The sequence below is a fragment of the Squalius cephalus genome (assembly GCF_949319135.1).
Source record: "Squalius cephalus genome assembly, chromosome: 15".
NCBI classification, from domain to species: Eukaryota; Metazoa; Chordata; class Actinopteri; order Cypriniformes; family Leuciscidae; genus Squalius; species Squalius cephalus.
Genome location: NC_137136.1, coordinates 30,844,101 through 30,869,943, shown reverse-complemented (window position 1 = coordinate 30,869,943; position 25,843 = coordinate 30,844,101). Strand labels below are relative to the sequence as shown.

General features: G+C 39.9%; 1 protein-coding gene across 3 annotated transcripts in view; it reads right to left on the bottom strand.

The window, feature by feature from the left end:
• adamts16 (ADAM metallopeptidase with thrombospondin type 1 motif, 16) overlaps positions 1 to 25,843 on the bottom strand; it is a 78,037-nt gene that overhangs the window by 9,446 nt on the left and 42,748 nt on the right. For 2 of the 3 annotated variants that reach the window (XM_079894187.1, XM_079894189.1), the window contains 7 exons: positions 23,553 to 23,701; positions 21,492 to 21,664; positions 19,069 to 19,199; positions 13,554 to 13,677; positions 13,183 to 13,430; positions 11,791 to 11,929; positions 9,879 to 10,005 (listed from right to left, as the gene is read on the bottom strand). In XM_079894187.1, coding sequence (XP_079750313.1) covers positions 9,879 to 10,005; positions 11,791 to 11,929; positions 13,183 to 13,430; positions 13,554 to 13,677; positions 19,069 to 19,199; positions 21,492 to 21,664; positions 23,553 to 23,701 — 1,091 coding nt within the window. The remainder of the gene's footprint in view (positions 1 to 9,878; positions 10,006 to 11,790; positions 11,930 to 13,182; positions 13,431 to 13,553; positions 13,678 to 19,068; positions 19,200 to 21,491; positions 21,665 to 23,552; positions 23,702 to 25,843) is intronic. The other variant, XM_079894188.1, reaches the window with a different exon arrangement.

Genomic DNA, 25,843 nt, shown 5'->3' with positions numbered 1-25,843 from the left:
CCCCAGGTTGTGTTTAATGTGTAGTCTGTATGCGTGTCCTTCATGTCAACAGAGCGATTATGTGCTGAGTCTGCAAGGTTTTTAACCTTGGCCTCTCGTAAACCCAAAGAGTTCAAGCCAAACAAACAGGACATCAGATAAACGTGAGGCAATAAATGGTGTTTACAGAGGCCAGTTAATGAGGTAGAAAAACACTGACACACAGAGAAGACCCCCAGTAAAACATAATTTTAACAGTACTGCTCAATCTTGCCTGAAACACCTGTTAGAGTGACATCATGATGGAATAGACAGCAAATATTGGCAGTGCTGTGTTCCTGGACAGCCAAGTGTCTCCCAACCCCCAGAACCTACTCTGTGAGAGTATGTGAGCGCAAATGTTTTTAGCTACACACCCCCCCCCCCCCCCCATACTAAATCAGAAGTTAACATGTAAAATTATCTTGAGATGCCTTTGAAGGAGCTTGTCTGATTTCCACTGGTAAAAGGTTCCAGCTTTTGCAGTGGAAAACATTAGACATAAAGCTGCACTTTAACACATTCACCTAGAGCAGACCCTGCATCCCATGAACCTACGAGTCTCTCCAGCTCTAGACTTGAGTTTAGTGACATCACTGTATAAACCTAAATACATTAATATGTACCAACAAAAATATTTTTTTATTGGTTAAATCAGGTAGAAATGGCTCTTTATGGTGACAATTGCAGGTTTCAATTCAAATGTGTTAGACAGTCATACTGGTTTTGGATGTCTTCACTTCATGTTCTCTCACTCAGGGCAAAACGCCCAGGAAGACTCAATGTTTGGACGGATTGATTTACAGGACCAAGTCAGCACTTTCTGGGAAGACTGACATAAGAGGACACTAGAGCTCTGACTAGAAGAAAACCTCTGTGCAGGGCAACTGGTTTTATCAGATGCATCCAGAGATAGACCAGTCGACTTAATTGGCTCAAGCACTATACAAACACCCAACACCGCTTTCTATGGAAGCACTAAGAAGCCAAGCATTATCATTTTTTTCTTTCTCGTTTTCTTGCGATCTTGACATAACAAAAGCTTTTTTCTTTGATTTTGACATTATAAACAGCCGTTTTATCATGATCTTGAGTATAGACATAAACACCTGACCCCGTTGACAGATGAATAAAGTTCTCAACAAAGTTTAATAGCATATATACTCAGCAACAGAAGCCAACAAACACCACTAAATGTGAACATGACTAGACAAAAACTGAACTGAGGGGTACAACTATAGCGAACTAAACAAGGTGATTAATAGAACACAAATGAACTAATAATGACGTGACCATAGCAACTAAAGAGTGGTGGGAAATCAAACAAAGGAAGACAAATACAAACTAAAAGTCCTTGAACTGAATAAAACATAATGGTGACAATTAGGAGCACTGTACTTTGGCTATAGATTAATAAAGATTTAATGAAAAGTAAAATACAAAAACAGAGAATAAATAAAGCAGTTATTTATGTCATCAAATCATGTCGAAAATGACAATTTATGAACATATTCATAAAATAACAAAATATAAAGTTTTACAAAACAAAATGAAAAATAATTTGTTGTTATTATTATTCATTATTTTATTATTATATAAAAAATATTTTGTTTATTATATAGAAAACTATTTTGTTATGTTGAGATCACAAGAAAATAAAGAAAAAAAAGCATGGTCCCTTAGGCCTTCCGTAGCTCTCTGATGAACCACCACTGAAGAAATATGAAAGATGCTTGATTATGCACTGCCAGGATGCTATAGGGCAGGGGTACTCAAGTTCAGAGGCCATAAAATGCAAAGGGCCACAAATTACAACTTGATGTAACATATATACTGTTATGTTCTGTTTTGGTTTTGTTTTCACTCTGTTTGCTCTGTTCCAGTTTGCCTGTGATCATAATTAGTTCACTTGGTTACTCATTCACTCTCTAGCTTGTTTCTATGGTTAATCATTGATTATTAGATTCTGTTCACCTGTGTTCATCTAGCTGCCTTTGTTTGTTCCTGTTGTCAGTTCTCGTTAACGTGTTAGTCTGGTTTGTGTTATCTCCAATGTATTCTTGTATTCGGAGTGATTTTTGATCGTCTAATAAAGACTATTTGAGTATTTCTCCTATATTGTGCACGACAGCATAAATGTGACAGAAGAACCGACTTTACCGAACATCCTGCACACACAAGGACCACACGAGAGACTCACATTTGGCATGCCTTACGAACTTAACACCAGACTCAGTGAGCAATCCAAGGCATTCCTGCCCGGTGTTGGTCCTCGAGAGACATTTGCCGAGTTTGTGGAGTGGGTGCTGGTAAACTGCGGGTCTGCATTCACCATCTGTATCAAGAAGGACGTCACACATTCCCTGTCCACATTCCCGCCATTGAGGGTGAGCTGCAGCTGGCCTCAGCAAATATTTATGAGGAAATGGAAGAGGATGTTTCCTTGGTTTTCCCGTCCCTGCTGTCTTTCCAGAAATTGCACCTAGCCTCCCTCTCCCGTCTACTCTTCCGATGCCAGCCAGTCCATCGGCCCTGCCTCTGCTGGTTCCCATCAGGTCCTCAGCTCCTCCTTGGTTTGCTCCAGTATGCTGCGTGGATGCGCCTCGGGTCTTCCGGTCACCAGCTCCTCCTAGTCAAGAGGATCCCCTGACTCTGCCTCCAGCCTCCGAGCACATCACTCCACCTCAGCTTGTCGACCTGTCAGCTCCACATTGGCTTCTCCCTCTCTTTGGCTCCACCTGGGACTATCGTCCTTACGGCTCCACTGGGCTCCCTAGTCCCTCCGGCTATGCTATTGAATATATCTCTTCACAATTTAAATAAAAGTTTTGTTTTTCATGCTGCTAAGGGGACCATGGGCCACTTAAACACTGCAAAGCAGAGTCCTGCATGGGCCCTGTTTGGTAAACCCTCACCGGCAGTACTTAACAGAACATCCGACCCATTATCCATCAAATGTATTTCTGTACGCGACCCGAACTACACCCGCATTAAAATGCAGATCTCTCTCTCCTGAGACTCTGCAGTGTATAGGTGACTGTTGGTCCTCTTGGCAGTGCAAAAAATAAAACTTTTATTCAAATTGTGAATAGATTATGTACAGGCACTGAGCAAAGAGCGATCCCGATAAAAAAATCAGTAATCACTGAAGCTTTCAATTACTTAAATTCAGCGTGACTATATATATATTGCTCAATGCTGCAAAATGCTGTAAATAGACAACTTTGACATCTTCAGAACGTGAACACAAATATGCACAGGACCGTTGTAAGCAGCTGCCTATCAGTGTGTACCGAATTGAGTCGAAATAGTCTCAGCTATTGTCCCAGCAGTCAACCCATGTCAATTGATTCAATATTAACGGTTCGCCCAGGTGCAGGACTCTGCCTCAAAGTGTCAGGAGTGTCAACTGCATTGAAATGATGCAAACATAAAGTCACTCTAAATACTTTTGAGTGAGAATAATAATATAAATACATTCATATTTAGCATGACGCTGGCCACAAAATGAATGGCGTCAGGCTGGCTGTTGATTACCCCTGCTATAGGGTATTATGGGTGTTGCCAGTTGCTAGAGATGGTGGTTGCCAACTGGAGCTTGCACTTTTCATCCTTTGTCAATGATTTCATAAATTGGAGAAGCTGTCTGAGAGCAAGGTCTGTCTCTAAAGCCATCAACACTTGCTGATATGTTGTTCGATACTTTTGCTGACAGTAGAGCAGTGCGTCCATCATCACCAACGAGTTATTGAAAACACGGGCAGGACAGATCCGTTCTCCAGCTGTCGTAGACAAGTGTATATAGATTTGTAATGTGTGTGTGTGTGTGTAACGCAGCAAAACAGGTCGCTAGTCTAAACACATTTAATATCTAAGACGATCCAAACTCAGAGGTCTTGACCTTCTCGACTGCATACAATTAAATTTAGGATACCTTTTTGAAACACAACTTTTTTAACCCAGTGACTCCTTTAAGTCATCAAAAAGATTGATGCAAACTAAATGTTCATTTATTGTTGAGTCAAAATATTAGTTTTTTGGGTGTAGCCCTAGTATTTTTATGCTCAAAAGGTTCATAACAAGTATGTAAAAATGGCAAACCTCATAAAAAATGAATAGAAAAAATAAATGTTTGATTATCAACATTTTCCAAAGGTTCGCTGACTATTTGATGAAAAACACCTATTCATGTAATGGGCTCAAAACATGCAGGATGACATGTGATTACACGTCCTGCCCGTTTCCTCTGAGCTTTAACGTGCCACTCTTCCACTGGCTTAAAGCTGGTCCAGTCTGTTTCTCATCATTCCCAGGAGACCAAAACCCTCACAGTAATCCTGCAGAAAGCGCTCTCATCCTTCGAAACCCCTCGTTTTTCAGCAGTAAGTTAAGCATGAACGTCACCCTCAGCATGAGAGTGTTTCTCCAGCGTCTTCTGAAGACCTATGAGCTCACTGCATATTCAATATCCTCCATCATAAATCAGTGCATTAGCCATATTACTGTACATGTCGAGACAGAGATGGATATTTCTAATTTGCATTGTGTCAGCTCAAATTATTCTGTCAGAACAAGTTGTTGCACAATCATGTGGAATAAATAATAACAGTTCTGACATCTGAATATCAAACATCACGAAAAGCCATAGAAGCAACAACAACAAACATAAACAAACCTACAGAATGCAACACAGTCTCTCATGTGTCTCTGGTGATCAGCATCACAGTCTTGTTTCAGAGCTGTTTCTTGGATCTGCCTGTCACGAATTGTCATATCCAATGACCTTCTTGTGTTAGACTATGATTGTCCAGATTTGGTCCTGATTGGGGTCAGGGTTATGAGGTCAGCTTTGTCACTGTCCCAGGAATAGATGAACGGTGATGCCAACATCTGAGTAATGTATGGTACACCCTGGACAGGAACCCAGACATGCCAGTTGTTCAATGTGACCCTTCACCCCGTGGCTCAAACGTCCTACCGCACCCAGACCAAGCTGCCAGACACCCATCAGTGGACCAATTCATCTGAACAATGTTTACAAGGCAATGCCTTTCTTTGTCAGGCATCAAATCAGCTTTGAGTTCATGCAAATGATGGATGAAGTGTGTTCTCACACGGAACTGGGGAAATGACCTGTTTGTTTCAATCACTAAACTCAAGTCTAGAGCTGGAGAGACTCGTAGGTTCATGGGATGCAGGGTCTGCTCTAGGTGAATGTGTTAAAGTGCAGCTTTATGTCTAATGTTTTCCACTGCAAAAGCTGGAACCTTTTACCAGTGGAAATCAGACAAGCTCCTTCAAAGGCATCTCAAGATAATTTTACATGTTAACTTCTGATTTAGTATGTGTCTATTCAATGCTTTTATCTTCCATAATAATTCTGTGTCTTTGAATTAATTAGAGGTGTGCCGATCGACTTTCGATTTTCTGCATGCTCAATCCAGACAGGTGACCGGTCGGTCAGTCTCATGTCCAATTCCAAGCCAGCGGCGCAGGCAATAACGTCACAGCCACGCTCACACTCACAGCCGCATGCAAACATATCGTTGGCTTGGAAGTTCTTCACTGTGAGTGAACACACAAAGTTCGCAATTTGTAATACTTGAAAAGCCAAAGTAAACCATGGGAGAACCACCACGAAAAATATCTGAACAACAAACCTAATTAGACACCAGTGTTGTCAAAAATATTGATATTTTGATATGTATCGATACTGAAATATCTGAAATGGTTCCAATACCCCTTTTCTGTAATATCGCCACACCAATGCCAGCTGCTTGTTCTCATTCTCTCTTCTCTCCGACGGCGAATTGACACACACCCGCTTTCTCTCACTCACTTGTCTCGCACATAATTAGAATAATTCCAGCAGGTTTTGTGCTCACACCAAAAAAGCGTGCACATAAAGTCGCCTCTCAAACAGTTCGTAAATCGTGGCTTTAAAGTCCCCCTGTTGTGAAAATCAAGCTTTTAATGTTGTTTATGTCTATGTAGTGCTTTTAATGTGGTTTAAGACAAACCATGTGCAAATTCATAAGTCAACACCATTACTGAGTATTTTCTCCTTAAAACTGCAATGTACCAAATACAATCTCAAAATCACGGTTTGAATTCGCTGGTGTTTCGACAACATATGATCATCAACGAGTGGATCTCTGAGCTGGTGCGAGTGAGTGGAGGTGGGGCTAATTTGCATATTCATAGAACTGCATTCTAAATGAGGCAAGGTTGTAGAGTCACATTCAAGCTATTTTAAGGCATGAAGAATTGTTTAGGGGATACAATTATTGACTACAGGGGGATTTTAAAATATATTCACGTAGAAAACTGTTAATTTAAAGGGATAGTTCACCCAAACATGAAAATTGTGTCATTTTCTCACCCTCAAGTTGTTCCAAACCTCTATGAGTTTCTTTCTTCTGCTAAACACAAAAGAAGATATTTTGAAGAATGTTGGGAACCAGACAGTTGACAGTAGCCATTGACTTCTGAATACTATGGTAGTCAATGGCTACTGTCAACTGTCAAAAGTGCAGGATAATTACGTTCTTAAAGAGATAAATATCTTCTTTTGTGTTCAACTAAAGAAACACATTTATACAGGTTTGGGACATAATTAAAATTTTTAGGTGAACTATCCCTTAACAATAATTCACAATATTACTGTTTTTACTGTATTTTTGATCAAATAAATGCAGCCTTGCTGAGCATACGAGACACGTACAGATCTTATTAACTTATTTTTGAATAGTATACATAAATTATATATTTTTTCCTTAGTGTAAATCTAAATCCTTGTTTTTATGTTTTAAATGCTGTATAAATAAAATGTATTATTATTATTATTATTATTTTATTTTATTTACAGATGCACAGGACATAAGATGGGATAAACGGGAGAAGCAAACCAGTGTTTTTCCATCAGTTTAAACAGCTGTAGATGCTTAGCAGGATTATAGTACGTGATCTGCTTCTTACACTGAAGATACGGGAGAATGGGAGAGAAACTGAGAAGATGAGCAATAATAAGAGACGGGGGAGTAAGACCCGGATCTCACTGCCAAAGAAAACACTGCTAGTTTTTACAGGAGTTTCAGACACTTTAATACTTTAAGAGCAGCTCTCAGTCGTTAGGTGTCTCTCAGAGGAAACTCACTGCGCTAAAGCTAAACTGTAAAGATGCCTTTGCTGTAACCAGCTCTCTGAACTGGAGGCAGTTTTGGCAGGCCTGGTGTGAGTGTCATTCTGTTTGTCTACCTTTCCAAGCCTTCGGACATTATTGGGAATTACTTGTGAGACACAGTGGATCGCTCTGCCCTGGAGTCTAGGTGGACTCGGCATGCGAAACAAAAACTTACTCTGCATGACGCTGCCATGGAGACACTTCTAAAACATCTGAAGAGGGACATGAGACACACACACACACACACACACACACACACACACACACACACACACACACACACACACACACTAGGCTGTTCTGTGATCTGCTGCAATGACCAGATCAGACAACATCTGTGTCTTGTTTCAAATACATGCAAGCAGTCATAACCATGTGGTAATTATCATATGAATAAAAATAACTTTCCAGAAAGCATAAAAAACATGCAATTTAGGGGTGTCCCCGACTATGGATTTTCATAGTCGAATCAGAATCGTCAAGTCTTGCCTATAGTCGACTAATGGTCGAATCATGTGTATGGGGGTGGGGCTGGGGGCGGGGCTTTAACATTTCAAAGGCGCGATGTACAGAAAATCACACAAAGATATAGAAGAAAATGTATAAAAACATTTTGGATCAATAAAACTAAGAAATAACATAAATAACTCCAGAAAGGCCACACTGCAGACAGGATTTGCATTTCACATGCAAATCAAATTAAATCGGCTAAATTACCTGTGCGAGCAGGCTCTAAGTACAGCACAACATCGATGCACCGAAAAAATAAACAATTAATTTACTAAATTAAATTAGAACAGAATATACCTTTCTAATAAATAAATATACAAAACGAAATAAATCAGAATCAAGTCACAAGATGAGGAGCAAATGTGTGCAAAATGCCTAAAGTGCAGGGGAACATTTATTCAAAGCACAAGCCACAATAGTTAGATTAGATAACCCCGACAGATCAATAAATAAAATAAAAATAAAGAAATTATAAAAATAACGATAGTAGCCAGAATTTTCAACTTTATCTTTTTAACTGCAGAAACAACAATAAATGCTAAACTGGAGTGGCAGTCTTTTTAGCTAAAAATGTTCACAGCATCCAAAAATCAAATAAGAACCAGCTGAAAAGTTTTGAAATCACTTGTACCCTACCTGATCGAGAGAACAAATCCAGTCTTTCACTCTGTCTGTGTCCGTTGGAGTCTTTTGTGCGCGCGGATAAAAAACATTCTACACTTAATGTGAAAAACGTTTAACGACTTAATCTCCTAAAATAGTTCAATTAAAATATCAAATTATGTAAAGAAAACGCTTTACTATAGGAGGAACGCATTGCGTTCATACTCTGGTTTCATCTGCTTATCTGCACATAGTATGGTTTCTTAATAAAGTGTGTAGCCTACTGTGTAAGCATTTTAAAAGCTTTTTTCACGTTAAGCATTTTAGAATGTCTCGTGGAAAACCAACTTGTTAGCGTTGGCCGGCAGAAGTGCGATCATGGTTTTCCTGATGCTAAATCCAGCCTCCGGAGAATATCCTTTCTGATGGTGTACATCCACACTTTAGATTTTCTTATCCCAGACATTGTTAAAGATTTAAATCCTTGCCGCCAAGACGCTCCTCTGTCGGTCACGGATTGAAAGAGAAACTTAAATCTGTCACGGGGTGTTTGGATTTACTCACGCACGTTAAAAAATATTTATTAAAAGCTTCTTTCTTTGCACATTTTTATATACAGCATTATCATAATAGGCTGAATATTAACGTATTGACAGAAAACCGGTAGTTCTATGTGAAATCAGACATTGAGCGCCCTCATATAGCCAAAGTGGCATGATCCTCGTTTCATAACACCTCTGCGAAGATTCGACCGTGAGATCGGTAGTCGAATCAGGCTCCTCATATCGAAGCATCGAATCTTCGACTATTCGGGGTCACCCCTAATGCAATTTTAAATTTGAATGATTGGTTTGTGGTGTGAAAGGCATTTGTTGAGCAAAATTCCATCTAACAAAAATATGTTCTAACGTGCTAACGATGTTATGAAAATTTTATTTCTGAATGTTCAGAGAATTTTATTTGTAGAAATGTTTTTTTCTTGGTTAAGTGAATGTTAAGGGAACATTCAAGTTTTTAAATCATTTTTCAAAACATTATGTTCTTTGAACATTCTTAAACTATTAGTAACATTAGTTAAAAAAATGTCCAACTAAAATGTTTCAGGAAAAACTGTTTGATGAACAATGTATAAATAATGTTTTCATATTAACAATTCGAAAACATTATTAAACACCAGATAACTTTGAACGAGTGTTCTATTAATGTTACTTTATAAAAAATAAGAACGTTTGTTCAGAACTTTGAAAGGACCTTGCCAGAACGTTCCCTCTTAGCTGGGATAACACAAGCATATAGTTTATATATAGTTTGTTGGTTGAACAATTTAATTTGAAGTTGTCATAACTCAAAAAAATGTATGTTATGTTAATTTTTTTGTTGTTGAGCCAACTTATCATTTTTAGAGTGTACAACAACTTGAACTAAAATTAAAATCAAAACCCAACTCAAAATACAATAGTATTTAAATAAAACTAAAATAGCACTGTTTCCTTTCTCTAGAAGCATCTTCAAATCACAGCCCTCAGTGTGTAAAAAGACGAGAGGAGATCAGTGGTGAAGTTACCTTGCGGGGCAGGGCTGTGTGTTACAGGACACCACACCGGTGGATGGCCGAGTTCGAGAGCTACAGTAAGACGTGTTCACCTGAACTCTCAGATCCTTGTAGCAGGCTGATTTAGTGACCATCTGACCTGAGGAATGAACACAAACAACACATGTCAATTCATCACGTAAATGTAGTTTTGTATAAGGTGAAAATCTGTGCTAACAACAGACAAGACATATATATATATATATATATATATATATATATATATATATATATATATATATATATATAACATGAATCCACAGCTGATATGAACATAATAACTCAAGGAAAGTTGAAGGTATTTGAGCTGAAGACACAGCTTCCCAGAGGTCGTCCGAAGAGTGTTTGACCTCTGGGTTAAAGGACGTCCTAAAGCAGTTATTGACCCTTCAGCTGCCCTCACCTCAGGCTCTCTACACACCATCCCAGACGCTAATGTCAGGTCTGGTGTGGAAGAGCAGGAGGGTACGGCCCGTGTCAGCACTAATAATGGGAACTATAGAGTTACACCTGCCACAGGCCATCAGGTATGCTTGAGGAAAGACTGAGCAAGTGTTCAATAAATGAAACAGAAGATTTCACCAAGATCATTTGGACTGATTATGAATGCATTCACATATGTATTTAATGAAAAAGTGCATCAGGTTTTGCAGAACCCCTTAAAAAGAAGTACACTGTATCACACTGTAATGGTTATGTTCAGTTTTATTATCATTGATATTTGGTTTTCCATATTTGCCTGTGCTTAGTTCCTAGTTAGTTTGCTTGGTTGTTAATTAACCCCAAAACTTTTCCTTGTTCTGTTAATTATAACTGTGTATTTAAACCCTGAGTTCTGTCTGTTCATTGTTCCATGCTGTCTTTAGTAATGTGGTTGTTTTCTATTACTCCGTGTGATCTCCTGTGTGTTCCAGTTTGGATTTATTAAAGACTGATTTTGTTTTATTCCTCGTCTTCGTGCAATCATTACAACCACCAACTGTGATACATAACTTTATTATGAAAATTATATATTTTTAAAGAACATACTCTGTTTCCGAGTCTGTATTCCATAACAATCTCTTAATTTGACATTATTATAAAGCACACTTTTTAAAAGATTACTTTAGTGTGTTAGGAAACATGAAAGTCCCTTTAAGTACCTGTAAGTGGCATTTAATTTCATTATATTATCATTAAATTAAGATTATTTTAATTTTATCTGCAAGCACAGATTTAAAAAAAATACTTTTAAGATTTGAAGTACACTACAAGTGCACATTAAACACAATAAAGTGTACTTCTTACAGGCTGGATTTTATTCATTACTTAAAAATTATCTGTTTTTCGTGAAAAAATATCATTGCTTTGGTGAACTGAATCAATGGATTCATGCTTCTGTCATAAACTCTTATGAATGTGCCAAGTAGAGCTAGGACCGATGTCTAGATTTTCATTGAATAATGATTTAAAATAGTAGAGCAGATTTGCAACGCCCAGGTCATGGGTTAGATTTTCAGGGAATGCATGAACCTACAAAATGCACTACCTTGAATGCAATGCAAGTTTAATGTATCTGCAAAATGCATAAATGTAAATGTAATTCCTCATGTTTCAATACATATAAAGATTCAAATCAGATTTGTTTTCTGTGCATATTCATTTTATAATGAACGTGTAAATTTAATCAGCACATATTAATGATGTTTGGTTTATTGCAATAGCCAAGGCATCATCATGATCTGGAGCTGGACCAGATTTACAGACTCACAGAAGCTCTAAAAGATTGGTGTGGTTTAAGTGTTTCACAGATTAACATGTGGCTGTAGTACAGTATAAGGTCTGGCCTAAACATCTGGTCATTAGTTTCTACTAGGATCATGTTCTGTTCAGGCTGATCCAGTACCTCCTGCACAGGTGGCAGAGCACTGCGTGCGAATGATGGCCCACGTGTAGTTGTGTTTCGGTTGGCTCCGTCTCTCTGTATGGTCTTTGGTCAGAGTGTACTCCCACTGAATGCCTGGGTTCCAGCCCTGCAAGAGAACCTGTGCAAGGAGAAACATACAAGACCTAATGAACACAATAGGAAATCACACAAGCATTCTTTTTTCATTTCTTGAGGACAATGAGTACACCGACTCCTTTGTTTTACGACAAAACGCCTCCCCACATGCTGTGTCGCTGAACAATGTCTCCTGCTATCAGAACATTTCACAGTCAAATGTGTTAAATGCAGGTTGTTTTTAACCATAATTCCATTTTTGTATGGTAACAAGGACATCTGCATGATTTAGGAGTCAATTACATATAAAAGTCCACAAAATAAAACATATATAGGAATATATTTTATGTTGGTAGTTCATGTTGATTTTATGGGAATTTCGAGGAAAAAAACAAACGTTTAAAGTGTAACTTCGCCGATTTTAAACCCGCTTTGTATTGTTACAATGTCGGTTGTATATGTAAATGAACAACGTTTACTCGTTCTCTGTGTTACCTGGACCTATTCCTGCTACCTATTCCTCTTTATTTGTCAACAAATCTTTTGACAGCTCCTGATCTTTTGTGAAAACTACAGATTGCACTTCCGCATATTTGTATCCCCATCATGGACAGTCAGATCAACAGAGTTATTAACAGAACAGTTGTACCAAGGGTAGGTTTATCTTGCTCACTTTAGCAACACACTGGATCCCTCAAGGAAACTGAAAGTAACTCCCGCAAAACATTTACTCTTGAATTCTTGCACCTAGGAGCAATACAATTGACACCATCATGACTATAAGTTTGCTAAGAAGTCATTCCTACTAAAGCAAGGCGGTATTTGACTCTATTAAGGCTGGGCCACAATAAAAGATTGATAAAATCATTATGGGTGTTGAAGTTTTGAAGACAACAGCCTTTTTTCTCTGTTTTCTCTAGTCAGGTAGCACCCATAAAAAACAACAACAACAAAAAAACAACAACACCTTTCTACTATATAAGCAGCCAAGTTTTGTTGAAAGCCCATTTTGGTGAAGTACCCCTTTAAGTTAGAATTTAGCAATTCTAACAATGTCATGTGGTACATCAAGACTAAACATAAATGTTAGATATATTTCAGTGCAGATGAGATACATGCTTTACACTTCAACACAGACTTTAACTCAGACCAGCGCTCTTATTAGATACAGTGAGTGCCAATGAAGCAGACTTATTACAGAGAAAAAAATAAAACTGAATACAAAGAAACATGTGTTGTCAATGTAAAGAATGTAATTGGCCAGTTTAAAAATAATGGAAGATAAAAAAGTACTACTACCTCAACCACTAGCGTCTCATTAGTGGGTCCGGTGGAGGTGAGGCTCTCTGGACGATTATAGGGTCTCTTGTAGTCAAACACAGCCCCAGCAATGGAGTGTTGTCCGGGCCAGTCCACTGTCCAGCGTCCATTCAGGTAATACTTCCTCTGCAGGTTCCTCAGGGCCAGATAAGAGCTGGAGGAGTTGAGCTCCGTCACACGGATACTGCGCGCTCCAGCCGGTATGGTCACCACACGGGAGTACTCTACACAAGAGACATTGCATAAATGAAGATTAATCACATAAATTGACGTTATTTTCCCCAGCCCTATTTAGAATGCTGTTCAGACATATATTGTACATACGTTCAGAGAATAAAGACACGTACGGCTCATAAAATGTTGTTTGGTGTATTGTCCTTTGTAGATCTTGCAGGTGGAGTTGTTGCCCTTACAGATGCCACACAAATCCGGCACGGCATTGGATCCCAGCACCCTGTCACAGCCCACTCTCTAGAAAACACAAATCATGACTTCTCAGCAAGCACAGAAAATGAAATACAGCACTTAAGTTACAACATTTTAGTGTAACCAGGTGAAAAGTCACGGGAGAGGGGGAAGTGCCTCCATGACAATGTGATTGGCTGTTTACACTGTATGATAATTTCCACAAATAGTCTAAAAATCAGCCTGGGGTGCATTTCCCAAAAGTATTGTTAGCCAGTTATAGTGGAAAGTTTTGTTGTTGCCAACAGTTCAACAATATGATGTTTTATTAACAAACTTCGAAAGGAGCGCGTTCAGATAATTAACACGGGAGGAGCACATTCAGTTAATCAACTAAATTAACAAGATAAGAGGTATATATACAACAGACTTACATCTGTTCCATGACAGTTTTCCAGCATCCCTCCACCACCCCATCTCCTCACTTCTAACTATTCCTATCCCAACCTGGGATGAAAGGAATACTTGGTTCGGGCCAAACTCCGAGCTCAGAGCCCTCCTCTCAGACAGCACGCATAACCTTTACTCTATTTAGTTATATGTAAGTGTGAACTCATGAATCTGTGTTTCCCAAAACGTCTCCGTTACGTATGTAACCCTAGTTCCCTGAAGAGGGAACGAGACGCTAATACTAATATATTAGCTCTAATACCAGCGCCGCCATAAGAGCAAGTGTCGGTCTGTGTGAAATCAATGCGCACATCTAGGAGAAAGCACCTGCGCACCTGGATTGGTGCTGCCATACTCCTAGTGGAGTGGGCCAAAGGTACAGCCAAAGGTGAAGGCTGACTGGGCGACTCATAAGCAAGTGAGATGACCTCGACCACCCACTTGCTCTTCCTCTGCTTAGATACCGGGCACCCCTTTATGGGTACCCCAAAGCAAGCGAACAGTGTTTAGACTTTCTCCACAGTTCTGTGGACGTAAACATCTAAGGCCCTAACTGGGGAGAGCATATAAAGTTTCTCTAGGTCTGACGTCCGGAGGAAGACAGAAAGCTTGCAGTACTCTAGGTCATACAGTTTTAGTAGGAACCTTGGTCTTAGGGTGAAGAAAACCCTTTCCCATACCAGGAGCAAATTCCATGCATGAGGGAGATACCGAAAGTGTTTGAATGTCTCCAATTCTATTGAGAGACAAAATAGCGAGGAGAAAGACAGTCTTTAGAGAGATATTCTCAGAAACGTCCTCAAAGGGCTCAAATGAAGCTAGGGAGAAGCCTTCTAGTACAACAGCCAAGTCCCATGTCAGCACCCTCGTGCAGACTGCTGGCCTCAGCCTCAAAGTGCCACAAAGGAAACAAATTATTAGTGGGTGTCTCCCCAAAGATATTACACTCAAAGGGGCGTGGTAAGCAGCTAGTGCCGCCACGTACACCTTCAGTATGAAGGAGGATAACCCTGCGGAGAAGCGCTCCTGCAGGACCTAAAGCACTGCACCGACTGGGCAGTTAACCGGGTCCAACTGCTGCTCTCCACACCAGGAAGTGAAAAGTCTCCACTTCAAGGCATACAGTTTCCTTGTGGATGGAGCTCTGGAGTGGAGAATGGTCTCAAAAACCTCAGTTGAGAGACCAGAACTTATGAGCTGGGCCCCCTCAGAGGTCAAGCCCACAGTTTCCACAGTTCTGGGCGGGGGTGAAGGATCGACCCACTCGCCTGAGAGAGTAGGTCCCTCCTGATCGGAATCTCTAGAGGAGAGCCGTTGAGGAGAGACACTAGGTCCACAAACAATACTCGGGCCAGCCAGAATGGGGCTACTAGCAGTAGACTGACCCTATCCTGGCGAACCCTTTCCAGAACTCCGGGGAGCAGAACAATCGGGGGAAATGCGTACAGATGGCACCATAGAGTCCAACCCCAGAGGGGCTGGATAGCTGAGTGAGAACCACAGTGGACAGACAATGTGTGGTCTCTTGGGATGCGAACAGGTCGGCCTCGGCTCGACCGAAGTTCTCCCAAAGGAGCTCCACCACCTTGGGGTGGAGTCTCCACTCACCGGGTCTGCCCCCTGATTTAAGTACCCTGGGATATATATCGCTCTAAACGAATGTAGCTTCCCCTGGGCCCACAGGAGGATCTGGTGAGCCAGCTTGTATAAGGGGCACGATCGCAGACCCCCCTGATGGTTTATATAGGAGACCACCGATGTGTTGTCTGACCGAACAAGCACATGATGGCCCCTCAGGTCTGGGAGGAAGTGTTCCAGAGCCTGGAACACTGCCAACATTTCTAGACAGTTGATATACCATGAGAGATGATGGTCCTGCCACAGACCCGTGACGGAAGTATCTGCCGTTAACGAGACGCAACGACAAGGAGCTCCCAGCACGGGCCCTTGGGACAGGAACCAAGGTTCTTTCCACATAACTAAGGCATGAAGGCATCGCCGCGTGACCTTGATCATGCGGAGCGGGCTTCCCCTCGGGGAGAACCCCTTGGTCCTGAGCCACTACTGCCACGGTCTCATGTACAGCAGGCCGCAAGGTATAAAGTAACGTATAACCATCAGACCTAATAGTTTTTGAAACTGCTTTTCAGTAGCTGGCCGACGTACGGAAGAACACAATATTGCTACGCTTCGCCCCCAAAAGCGAACCTCAGGAACTTCTTGTGTTGTGGAAGGATGGATATGTGGAAATATGTGGAGATATGTGGATATGTGGTTTCCTTTAGATCTAATGTGACAAATCAGTCCTCGGACCTGATTTGTGACACGACTTGTTTAAGAGTAAGCATCCTGATTTTTTTATTGAGCTTCCCTACAGCACAGATCTAAAATCAGTTTCCTCTGCATTATAAATATATTGCGGACTCAAGATCCGAGCCGAGCTAAAACTTCCTTTATAGTGCATGCATTTTTCTACACATAGGGAACATTTTATGAATGAAACTGTCAGCCCACACTGACGTGCATGCACCACGGCCAAAAAAACACTTTAACCGCGCACATACCCGCTCGTAATGTAGTGAGGGCAGGAAGGGACAAGATTAAAAAAAAGACTTGGACTTGAATACTGGGGGCTCGAGACTTGACTCGGACTCGAACTCAGGTAATTACCATTAATGGTGACTCGACTCAGACTCTTCTTTGATGACTCGGACTTGAACACTGGTGTTCTGGCTTTGCCTATCTTAGCGTTTTTTGCTCCCCCTGCTGGTCTTTCTATATTCTGCACTTTGAATTGGTTTTATTCAGTTTCCGGGGTTGGGTTCAAAAGAACAACACAGCACATGGTAGAGCATGTTGAATTTGCCGTCAGTCCATAGCAACAACAACTCTTAAACGAGGCACTGCCTGTAAGTGGAATTTGATTATTCTTGATTATGGCATTTTGTATGTTTTTGAGGGAGTGCATATAAAGTGATTGTTTTCATAGTTCTGCATTATATTGTGTGAACACTTTGTATTATTTTCTCCTGTTGTACATTGATGGACTTGACATTTACCATGTTACAGTTTATTTATGTATTTTTTTTGTTTTTATATTGTGTTACAGTTTTACACATTTATTCAGTAAATCTGAACGACGACTCCGGTGTCAAGATTGTTTGTTGAGTGGATGTGTTTATCTTGCTGGGTACGAAGCCAGTACAACTGGGGACCCGAGACTCGACTCGGACTCGAACTCAGGTAATGGTGACTCGACTCGGACTCGACTCTGACTCTTCTTTGGTGACTCAGACTTGGACTCGGACTCGAACACTGGGGACTCGACAACAACACTGACATAAGGTATTATATCTCCAGCGTGATAGGCGCGTGCACTAATAAGGACGCTAAAGACCGCAGCCGCTAGCACGCCTCTTGAGGCCAGGTAAGTGAGGTTTACACACACAGCTCTTATTGGTATACGTCCATTACACTCACTCCCCTACACCTCTCTCCCATACGGGTCATGGCACCAAATGTAACTCGACCCTACTTGACCCGCTCCGAGTTGGATTTCGAACCGAGTACTCGGGCGCGCTAACAAGGACGCTAAAGACCACAGCTGCTAGTGTCAGTTGCTAGCACGCCTCTTGAGCCCAGGGGAGTGAGGTTTACATGCACAGCTCTTACTGGCCTATGTTTCCTCCATCTGTAGCATGGTGTCATTTTCGACAGTCCTTTATTGTTGAATGTCATAGGTGCGATCATGTTACTACGGCTTCGGACTAGTTGGTTAGTTTCTCCAGAGGATGCATTGTACTATGGTAGTTTATCAGCAAGTTCGTTGATCGGGAAAAACACCCCTGAATGGGTCAAACTGGTGGAAAAGTGTGGATTAATTACAAAATAAAAAACAACTCACCAATTCAGATATCAGCCCTTTCTGTCATGTCCAAATCAAATCGAACTTATAATAATTACACAGTGGGTGAGAATAAACCTGCACCTGTGCATGCGACCATCAGGTAAATACAGGTTTATCAGACACATGCTCAAATGTAAACATGTTGTATTAAGAAAGAAGTACAAGATGCTTCAAACTGCAAAGATAATATAAAGAATCACAAAAGGGTGATGAGCTCATCATGTATGAAATACACAGAGATCAAATGCTCTCAGCTAAATAGTTCTTTTGTATGTTCATGTGTAAAAATATTCTTTCTGTAATGTTTTCAGTGCAAACTAATTATGTCATCGACTCATGTATAATCTAAAACATGAAATGACAAATGACTCAGATTATTCATCATTATTACTTGTTTAAACTAAATCTGCTGAACTACAATTGTTCTGGTCCACTGCAATGTGTCGCTATTTCAAACTACCACAATTGCTCTTTTAATATAACAGCGGATCTGAAATGTTGTCAGTGAAATGCAGACGCTGAAGTCAAATGTAATGGAACAGAATTGTAGCTGGCTCTCTCGCTGCAAACATCCAAACACGAAATATGAAACTGATGTGTGTTCATGAGCAGAGACTCTCCAGAAAGACCTTTTTTTTCTTCAGTTCTCTGAACTAAAGTGGAATGAAATGCATTTGGTCGATCTGCCTCAACAGGGATTTCCACAGCAGAAGAAAACATAAAACTAAGCACAGTGAGAATTCACTACAGATGATCCCTCTTAAAAAACTCTGGCTCTAATGGTAATGCACAACTGTGTCAGTAGTCCATTACCAGAGAGAACCCCCCAGCTAAAGCACAACTGAGGGATGCTTTTATTATAGTAGCCATGTGTTACAACTCAGAACAAACCACTGGATAGAGAATAGAACAAGCCTGAGTGAAGAATGTTTTCCATTCAACACAGCTGAGAGTTACTCAACTATTACAGTACATTACTCAGTTATTTGCAAGTAACTAGACCAGACAGTATCTATAGTTATAATATCAACAAAGACAATTACTAAAGACCTCAGGTTATACAGTGTCAGAAATTCAAAACTGTGAATATTGTACATTACCTCACAAATGCCGTCAATGCAGACATCGGTGCTGTCCTGTGTGCAGAGCGTCCCATCCCTGACTTTACTGGAGAGGGCGAAGAAGAAGTCGTAACCTTCAGCGAAGCAGTACAGCTTACACACGTCTTGATCTGGAACAACACACACACACACACACACACACACACACACACACACACACACACACACACACACTTGTTTTTATATCTTAACGGAGAATATTCATAGAAATTATGTTTTTTATACTTTACAAACTGTATATTCTATCCCCTTACACTAACCCTACCCCTAAACCTACCCATCACAGTAAGTTTTCTGCATTTTACATAAAAAAAAACATCACATAGAATGATTTACACACGCACACACACACACACACACACACAGGAATATCAGACATACAGTAGGTCATTGAAAAAAAAAAATTCTGAGCTCTGAGATCTCAGCAAATCTCATGTGCATTTACACCATCAGCTTCATTTTCAGAAGATTCTGCTCTCACCAACATTTACTGTGACTGAAGTCATGAGCCACGCAGTGATCCAAACAATGAAAAATGAAAGCCACTAATGAAACTATAATCTGTGGGCAGTGGATTCAAAGTACCCCCCCCCCCCCATAGAATATCTATCTTAATTTATAATATTTCACCCTGCTTGGTTTGAAAAGCCTAACTATTCAATCACACTAGAAATTTAGCTCTAAAATCACACAAAGTACATTAACCAGCTACAACTGGGTTGGTTTCAAATCCATCTGTGTTCAGTTGTCTGATAGCACACCAAATATCACTGACTCGGGAGAGTCTCAACTAATGAAGCCCAAGGAACTTTGAGATTAAGTTGGAAAACATCTGGAGATGATCATAGAAAGACTGACAAAGCTCTGAATCTGAATGCTATGAATGCTGTCATAATAACCCAATCCCCCACCATTAACTTACTTTTAAAATCAGAGGGAAATACCTGGTCAATAAGAAGCCCCATTCCCAGTCTAAACTCTAACATTAATCCTAACCCACTATCTTAAATCTAGAACCAATAAAAATGTTTAACCAGCAACATTTTCTAAGCGGCAAAGTCATCAAGAATGGAATTAGACGCCATCATCATGCATTGGGGTTGCTTTTCAGGAGGAACTGAAAAGCTTGTTGCTTGGTGGTAGAATCTGAACCAACTTTCTCCATCTCAAGATACTTTGTGCTAAAGATTAGAATAGAGATTCCAGTCATACTTGCAAGAAGATGCATGACTGTAATAATTTCTAAAGGACCATGTAGAACGTCATGACTTTGGGGGGTGAAAACATCTTTCACTCCAGAGACATCAATGTTCTTTTTGGTGCGTAAATGTGTAGAATTTATTGTGTGGTGGAAGGAAGACACATCTAGTTACATGTTGGAGGAGTAACAGAAACAAAATGTGAAAGAATATCATGTGAATATCTGAACATACTTCACTTCAGTCTAACTTCAGAAATAATGTTTTTATCCAGAATTGTGTCAAATGCACCGGCTCAATTCTTTTATACATCACCTAGTGAATAAAACCTATACCAAAATGTATTTAAAATGCATTTATTTCATTCTAAGTATACTACAAATCCATTAACATATTTACTGACATATCGCTTGAGACTTGATAAATATTATAATTAAACTTTATTTGGAGTACTTCCTTATTGCACAGTGCACATTAATATTAAGCCAAAATTGTGTTTTAATGTCACTACTAATAAGGATAGTATGTGTGGTGAGCAGGACGAGGCCGAGGGCCGTGAGAGAGCGGCGAGAGGCCGGTGGAGTGATTACTAATGAGCGACACGGTCTTGTATCTCTCATGGAGGAGCGGAAGCATAAAAGGAAGGAGCGACGACAGTGAAGAACGGCCAGGCCTGGACTATTTTATTTGATGTTTATGTTTTATTTTATGTGGCTGCAGTCTTTCGCGAGGGGCTGCTGTCTTTTACTTTTGTTTTGTATTTGTTTTATTTTTGGTATTAAAGTTTGTTGAATGTTCACCGGTTCCCGCCTCCTTCTCCCCATAACATCTAACCTTGTTACAGTATGATCTCTGTATAATATACTTCTTTAAGTACAAGATATTTAAAGTGTACCTATTGCAATATTTCCTCTTTAACACAATCAAGTATACTTAAGTACATCTTCAGTTGGACCTCAGCACTACTTCTGGATACTTAAAGTGTATTACGTACAAAATTAGTTGTTCCAATTTGGCAGACTTTAATTATACCAATATAATATACTAAAAGTACAATTGCAGAGTATTTACATTAAGTACATAAATCTAAATGTATTTGTAGTATACTTAGCATAAAATAAATGTCTTTCAAATACATTTTAGAATATTTATGTTGTACTAGTATCCCCTCAACCAAAAATAAAAATACATGTTTAGACCAACCGTCCACACGTGTGTAGGGTTTCCACTTGTAGTACCATCCGCGGAAGGGCTTGCTATTGAACTCGGCACACTGAGCAGCTCTGAAGTCGATGGAGTTCTGAGGACAGGCAGCAGTGTTACACAGTTTATAAGAGCGAGAAGAGCCCTCGCAAAACCTGCCGCCATACATTGGCCTGAGAGAGAAGAAAAGACAGGGAAGAAAACTGATCATGAGACAGAACTAGGATGAGACACATCATGATTTACGTGATGGGTTGTTAGAGCTGACAGCAACTTCATCACTCATGGTTGCCAAGTGGCTGTAATGTTTGTTGTAGTAATGTGATGCATTGCCAATAAAATTAAGATGTCATTCTACATTGACAAGGAATCAGTTTTCTTGACGCCTAAAATTACATTTCTGTGGAGGATAGTTTTTGTATATAAAGTGCAGCAGTGCATAAAGCAACATATCACAAACAAGATGAACAATTATCAGTGCAAGCAATTTTCCATGCAGCAGTGCTTATTATGTTCCTGCTTGTGGGAAATGAAAAATCATGTAGAACTTATTTCACAAGAGATGGATCCAATGTATCCCACTGTCTCTGATTCTGTTGAAACTCTGTTTCTGAGTTTCATGAAATCTAAGGCTCAGGTGAAAGATGAGAGAAATTAAAGCTGGTAGTTCTGAAGAGTTCTGCGATTGCCATGAGAATTACAGAGTTCCTTGTTTCAAACCAAGTCTGAAAACACTAATTCTTTTTGTTGCAAAACTCTTGCTACAAAACTTAAATAAATAAATACTGGATACATAAATGAAATTTTCTACATCTAATCAATTTTTTTTTTTTTTAATCAGCCCAGATTAAAAATATACACTACTGTTCAGAAATCTCAAATCTGTACGATTTTTAAATGTTGTCGAAATGAGTTTTTATACTCAACGAGGCTGCATTTATTTGATCAAAAATACAGTAAAAACAGCAATATTGTGAAATATTATTACAATTTTAAATAGCTGTTTTCCATTTGAATATATTTTAAAATTTTATTTATTCCTGTGATGGCAAAACTGAATTTTCAGGATCATTCTTCCAGTCTTCAGTGTCACATTTTTTTCACAATTCTTTGATGAATAGAATATTTAGAAGAACAGCATTTATGTTTTGTAACATCATAAATGCCTTTACACTTTGGATAAATTTAATGCATCCTTGTTGAATAAACACATTCATTTCTTTAAAAAAATCTTACTGACCTTAGAATTTTTAATAGAAGTGTTGATATTTGATTCATTGCAATAAGATACATCAGACTCACTAGCTATGTTTCCATCCAAAGTTGTGAATTTAACCTATTTTAAATTTGGAATAAAGCAGCGTTTCCATCCAGTGAGTCGAAAGGAATAAATTGTCACTTCCTGATAAACTGGTGCTAAATATCACAAATTAAAGTAGGAGACGCCACTGTGTACAATAATTTTCGTATATAATACATTGCTTGCGTCTTAGAGCGAGCAGATGAACAATATTTGGGAACGCAGTCGTGTGAGACAGCTCTAAAAAAAGTAATTATACCGAACCACTTTGATAAAAGACTTTGATCAAGCATTTCAGAACAACCAAAACAGCATTTCAGATGCTGTGCAAAAAGAACACTGGTTAGTCCAGATATGCTGTCCCATTTGCGCAAAGTCACATCATTTTTTTAAATGCGAATCTAGGAATTTATTAGATAATTGTGTTCTCATTATAATTTATGCATATGTTTTCTTATTAGATAACTGAAAAAAATCTAACTAAAAAAAGTGCATCCGATTTTATGCGTATTTTTAGAATTTATGCACATCTTTGGTTTCCATCAAGCAGATTTGTATGCGCTATGCCAAAATGTGAATAAAAATAGGTGGAAGGAAACAAAGCTACTGTGAAATAATGAATTGTGCATTGTTTTGTTTAGTTTAAAATCCTGTTGTGCATGTTTTTCATGCCAATATTGTTATGAACAAGCCTTTAGTGGAGACCCTCTCACTCCACATTTATTGGCTGATCCTTCACACATCTGCAGGTCTGAATGTACCTGGGGCTGCTGCAGTGTCTCTCTCTGTAGGTCACTCCACTCTCACAGGTTCTCGAGCAGCTGGACCACCCAGACCAGGATGACCACTGACCGTTCACTGGCTTGGGACCTTCATCGCCTTGCTTTACACACTGACCACGACGGCACCACTGCAAACAACACACAGAAACACACACATCAGTCTGTGCGATAATGGTCTTTAAATTTAAAGGGATAGTTCACCCAAAAAGAAAGATTCCGTCATCATTTCTCACACTTATGCTGTTCCAAACATGTGTGTGTCACATAGAGTTGCAGAGGAAGATGAAGAAGGTGAGGAAATATATTGCTTGCTTCTTCAAGATACTTTATTTAACTCAATAAATAAAAAGGGTAATCCAAACAAGAGAAAATCCAAACAGCAATGCAGAGACTGGAGACCAAGGTGAATCCAAGGGGACGAGCAGCTGAGGTGGAGCTAGGGTGCCGGATCACTGAGGCGAAGCGACTGATGTGGAGCTGGAGGGATGGAGGGAAAAGGCACAGCCAAAGGACTGGAAGTCCGTGGAATAGACAGAACGACGACTGACCAAGGCAGAGCCAGAGGGACGAGGGAGCCCAGTGGAGCTGTGAGGACTGCGGTTCCAGGTGGAGCCAAAGGGGCAATGAGCAAAGGTGGAGCCAGGGAATACCCCAGGAAATACCCCAGGGAATACCCCAGGGAATACCCACTTGCCAAGACTGGAAAACCCAAGGCTGATCAGAGCAGCAGAGCGGAGCCAACAGAGGAAGAGCCGAGGAACTGAATGGAGCAAGCAGAGGCGGGGCCGAGGGACTGGGAGGATTAAGCAGAGGAGGCGGAAGAGGGAGACTGTGCGCACCTATCCGCGACTAAGGAGACCTGGAGCTGGCCGACAAAGGAGACTTGGAGCTCAGCGGCGAAGAAAACTTTGAGCTAGACGGGACCAGCTGCGGTGAAGGATATTGGAGGTTGGAAGGAACCATTGGGGCCGGAAAGATTAGGGAATCGACTTGGACTGGTGAGTCTATTAATCCATATGGGACTGACAGCAACAATCACAGCTTACACACAAGACAAAAAAAACCATGACTTGAGCTTAAACAAAAGACACTAAAACTAAACATGATTCTGACAGTATGAACACAAAAGGGGATTTATTAAAAAATATAATTTCTGCTCTTTTCCATATAATAAATATAAACCTTCAAAATGACAAAACATGCATGATAAATCTGACCTTAACTATCATAAAAATGGTTCATATGACGCATATGGTATATCTAACAGTATTGTGAGGAATGGTCTAAAATTTAAATCATTAATGACTGATAATTGACTACAAAGTTGACTACGTTTACATGCAGCCAATAACCCGTTCAAAACCGGAATATTAGCAATAACCCGGTCGCGCACGGCAATGTAAACACCGGCAAAAACCCGAATATGCTCATATCCCGGTTTTTAAAAACCCAAATATGATCCCTGGATATGCCCCTTTTCTAACCCGAATATTTGGTCATGTAAACGCGTATCGGCATATCCCTATCAAAAGGAACATTGATTTGTGTTCTGCTCATGTTCTATTCGCAAGGAATCTTGGTCTTTTGAGTAGAGACGGCGCATACAAAAACCCGCGTGCAGTATACCGGAAGTAAACAAGAAGTAGAGGTAAACATGGCGAGACACAGCACAGCACCACACTTTGAGCGAGGAGGAAAGCGCAAACAAAGGCGATTGCTATCTGCCCCGAACTATTCATTATCTGCGTGCTGCTGCTGTTGTTGTTGTTGTTGTCTTTGGATACAGGAAGAAGAATCGGAAATGACGCATATTGCGTCTTAAGGTTGTCCGTACGTCCAGACGCTAACCGTGCGTCGCCGTTTACATCGGGATATTGCCCATTGATTACAAATTCCATGTATACAGGAGTAACTCTCTCTGCTCACGCATGTAAACGGGTTATTCCGAATGTTTCAGAAACCCAAATAGTGACCTTAACCCGACCATAACCTGGATATTGACAGCTTGTAAACGTAGTCACTGTCCTATTGGTGTCACATGTCTCTTGACTGCTTTAATATATATTGGGTAATGCAACATGCATCAACCATCTTCACATACTTATAACGAGTAGCGATTATCAACAAAAGAGAATTAAGAAATTTATTATTATACATATTTTTTATTTTACAGTGAAATATCACAAAAGTAATATTTCTTATTTTATTTTTTATTTAGTAATTTTTATATTTTCATTTAATAATTTCTTTCATGCATTCATTCATTGGTT